This window comes from Kickxella alabastrina, assembly GCF_025024165.1.
Source record: "Kickxella alabastrina strain RSA 675 chromosome Unknown BX661scaffold_68, whole genome shotgun sequence".
NCBI lineage: Eukaryota > Fungi > Kickxellomycota > Kickxellomycetes > Kickxellales > Kickxellaceae > Kickxella > Kickxella alabastrina.
In genome coordinates, this window is record NW_026251539.1 from 1 (window position 1) to 3,697 (window position 3,697).

The 3,697-nt window shown below is 49.3% G+C and overlaps 1 protein-coding gene across 1 annotated transcript; it reads right to left on the reverse strand.

Moving 5' to 3' along the window:
• Window positions 1-1,880: 1,880 nt before the first annotated feature.
• BX661DRAFT_190409 (uncharacterized protein) lies at window positions 1,881-2,647 on the reverse strand. Its single transcript, XM_051537646.1, has one exon. The coding sequence runs from the start codon at window positions 2,490-2,492 to the stop codon at window positions 2,100-2,102; it is 393 nt and encodes a 130-aa protein (XP_051388503.1). The 5' UTR covers window positions 2,493-2,647; the 3' UTR covers window positions 1,881-2,099.
• Between the last annotated feature and the right edge of the window lie 1,050 nt (window positions 2,648-3,697).

A 3,697-nucleotide genomic window follows, 5' to 3' on the forward strand; every position in this document is an offset into this window, starting at 1 on the left:
CATGGTGATGGTGTATGCTGGTGCCGAGGTAGCAGAGGCATACTCCTGGGTGGGTGCAACGTTTCCATATGGGTATGCAGCCTGCGAGGTATAGGTAGCAGACTCATAGCCACCAGCGCTGCTGGAGCTGGCACCATAGGCCGCGGGTGCACCAGGACCATATGAACCAGCGTCATAGGCACCAGGGGCGGGTGCGCCGTAGGAAGCATGGGCGGGTGCACCATAGGAAGCATGGGCGGGTGCGCCATAGGAAGCAGGGGCGGGTGCGCCGTAGGAAGCAGGGGCGGGTGCGCCGTAGGAAGCAGGGGCGGGTGCGCCGTAGGAAGCAGGGGCGGGTGCGCCGTAGGAAGCAGGGGCGGGTGCGCCATAGGAAGCAGGGGCGGGTGCGCCGTAGGAAGCAGGGGCGGGTGCGCCGTAGGAAGCATGGGCGGGTGCGCCATAAGAAGCAGGAGCCGGACCCGAGTAGTTGTCAGGAGCGGGTGCGCCGTAGGATGCAGGGGCGGGTGCGCCATAGGAAGCAGGAGCCGGACCCGAGTAGTTGTCAGGAGCGGGGGCGCCGTATGCAGCAGGGGCGGGAACAGGCACGCTATCATTGTAGCTGGATCCAGCATCATAGCCAGCAGGGGCAGGTGCAGGCGCGGGAGCCGGGGCAGCCGAGAGACCGAGAGCAGCACCATAGAAGCCCGAGTCATAGACAGTGGGGATAAGGGCCGGCTGGGCATCAGCAGGAGCGGCCGAAGCGGCAGCGACAAAAGCGACGAGAATACCGAAAGTGACCTTCATTCTTTAGTGAGCCTGGATTGAGTGGTAATGTCTTTTAGTGGGTGATGAAAGTTGGCGTTTTTTAAAGCTAAAAAATGTAAATATTACTTTTAAAATTTTTTGAGTTGAGCGCGCAGATGAAGAATAACTTTGAAGTATTTTTGAGTATTAACTATAAAGCTAATGAAGATGATGGGGATGATGATAATATTTGTATTTGGTAATTTTGGCCACGGCCGCCGGACTATTTAAACAAAATTATGCACGTTGAATTGACTTGTTTTCTAGTCACTGATATTATAATTGGAAAGTCAATAACGCGCAGAAAACTCCCTTCATAAGATTAGACCCGCGAGATATTTGGCGGCTACTGCTCGCAAGAGATCGAATTGAGCACACGAATTCAATATTCCAACACACAGGCTATGCATAGGAACGTTTTCCCCTCGTTTTCATGCAGATTTCTCTCACAATGTGTCACTCGGTTTTGAATGTGGATGTCTAATATTAAGAATGCTGGCTCTATCACTTTATTTTGCAGCGATTATTGCTAGTACGCGCGTGCGGGGATTGTGTAAGTGGTGTTCAAGGAATGGGAATGGCCGCAGTGCGCAATTTTGCGACAAACACTATATTTGAGACACCCAAATAATAGAATTGTTTGCTATTTGAGGAGTGAAACATGGGTAGTAACCAGCCAGACGCATTCAAGCTTTTTGTAGACATTATTTTTAATGTTCCTGAGTATTACCCCGCCTGGGAGATGCAAATAAGGTACCTATTTTATTCCTCTCCGCACTCCAGAAAAACAAATGGCAGCAAATTTGAAACCAATCTACTGCCAACTATTTTATGTTTTTGCAAGATTTCACACCTAGAAAAGATGAACTTTACCACATAACTGACACGCTGTGATCTACTCAGATTCCCCCTTGGTATTATTTGTCAAAAATTATAGCTACTAGGCACACTCTCCCGTACACAATTGCAGAGCTACGTGTGCTCCATGGTCGCTTACTCGTGTGAAGCGCAAAATTTTAGAGCTCGGGCAGAAACCTACAATTTTTGCGATTAACCTGTCGCTAAATTATTCATATTTATTTCCGTGCCAAAATATCCATATTTCTCTTGTATTGGTATGGTGAATTTTGCCGACCAATCTATTAATCGATTGATGTAATGAAAGAATGTGATTGCACCCTGAGCATTGGCAATAACCAATAACCCAGAAAATATGCGGGGTGACATTTTTGGTTACGAATGACAGGGTGGGCTAACCAATTTGAATTTTTGAATTTTTGAATTAGGTTTACAAATGAAACCTAGTATGTGGCTGTCTACTGTTGGCCTGTGCTCTTGATGTACTCTTTGATCCTATTCACTGTGCAGTCGTCCTCTACGAGTCGTGTGGCAGAGGGACCACCGGCAGTCCAGCGCAGCAGCATCGGAATCCTTTCAACTTTGGTATCGGCTCGATCGCGGAAAACATTGAACGGACTCTGAATGTCGGACTTGCGATCAATAGGAACCTCTAGCAAAATCGAATTTTCGACACTGCTGACAGCCCTGCGCACTTCGGGATCCGCAATGACGCAATCGGGGCACCATGAAAGATTGGTGTCTGGGCTCTCGCGACCAAAAAACAGTACAAACACAGCGCTGGATTCATCAACAGCAGCATTGACTATATTATCAAAGTCGGCGGGGTCGACAACACGAACACACTTCATCGATAATTTTGCTGTTAGTTGCGCGGGTAGACTGTCACGAGATATTATAAGGATGTGGATTACAAGAAAAAGGCAATATTAATGTCCAAACGGACACAGCTTTTAAAAATATTATTTAGAAATGAAGAAAAATAAGAGGGAACGATAAAGGAAAGCTGCACCCAATGTGCTCAAATCGCAGCCAGATTGGGAGAGAAAATAGACCTGTCAAATCGCAGCCAGATTCAGATTGTCGCGCACTCATGCCAAAAGTGTACGTACGTCATATTTAATTTCAACCTTTTAATCCAATCTCAATATTCCACATACAAGAATGCGAGTGATGAGCCTCAGGCGCAACTTTGTGGGCTTTGTCTGGCTCTACTTTTGTTTGCACAAGGTACATTTATAGTTCAATATTTTTTACGCTTTACAATTGACACTAATTACCATACAATGAGTAGACACCCCCACAATTACGAACGCATATATTCCGGCGGCGAGATAGACCCCCACGCCCGCCAGCAGTCAGTGCCCCCGCCCAATTACGGCGGCGCCCAGCGCGCGAATTACCTGCGCGCTGGAGATGTTCGGCGCATGCAAGCTGTGAAGTGCCCAGACAGCACCCTGACGTACACAAACTACCTGGCTGTCAGCAGCAGCGACTTTGAAAAGAGCGTCCGCTTTGTCCGGGTCAACGAGCAGTACATCTTCAACATTCTGCCAATTCCGGGTTTGCCCTCGGGCAAAATCGGGCCCACCAAAATCCAGAGAGAGTGGGGCCAGTTTTCGATCAACCAGGAGGTTGTTGTCGAGGCCATGGGCGATTCAGTTGTGGACTCGAATTCAAACGTCTTTCTCAGCCGCATGGACGTAGAGGTCTCATTTCTGACCCCCAGCCAGGAGTCGGCGCTGATAGTCGATGCCGACGAGGTCGCCGAGCTGCTTAAAAACAACTTTGAGAAGCAGCTCTTTACCCGCGGCCAGCCGTTTGTCTTTGACTTTCGCGGAAACAATCTGAAGGGCGTGGTGACTGGGATGGCCGCCGTGCCTCTGGATGTGTTGCGCGACATTAAGCCGGGCGGCAGCGCCGGTGATCCCCTTATTGCGGACTCTGCGCTTTATGGCGTTCTATCGGCCATTACGACGATTTCTGTGACCAAGGGCCAGGGCTCGCTCATCAACCTCAAAGGTTCTGCGGTCAGCCGCAAGGCCAACAAGATCAT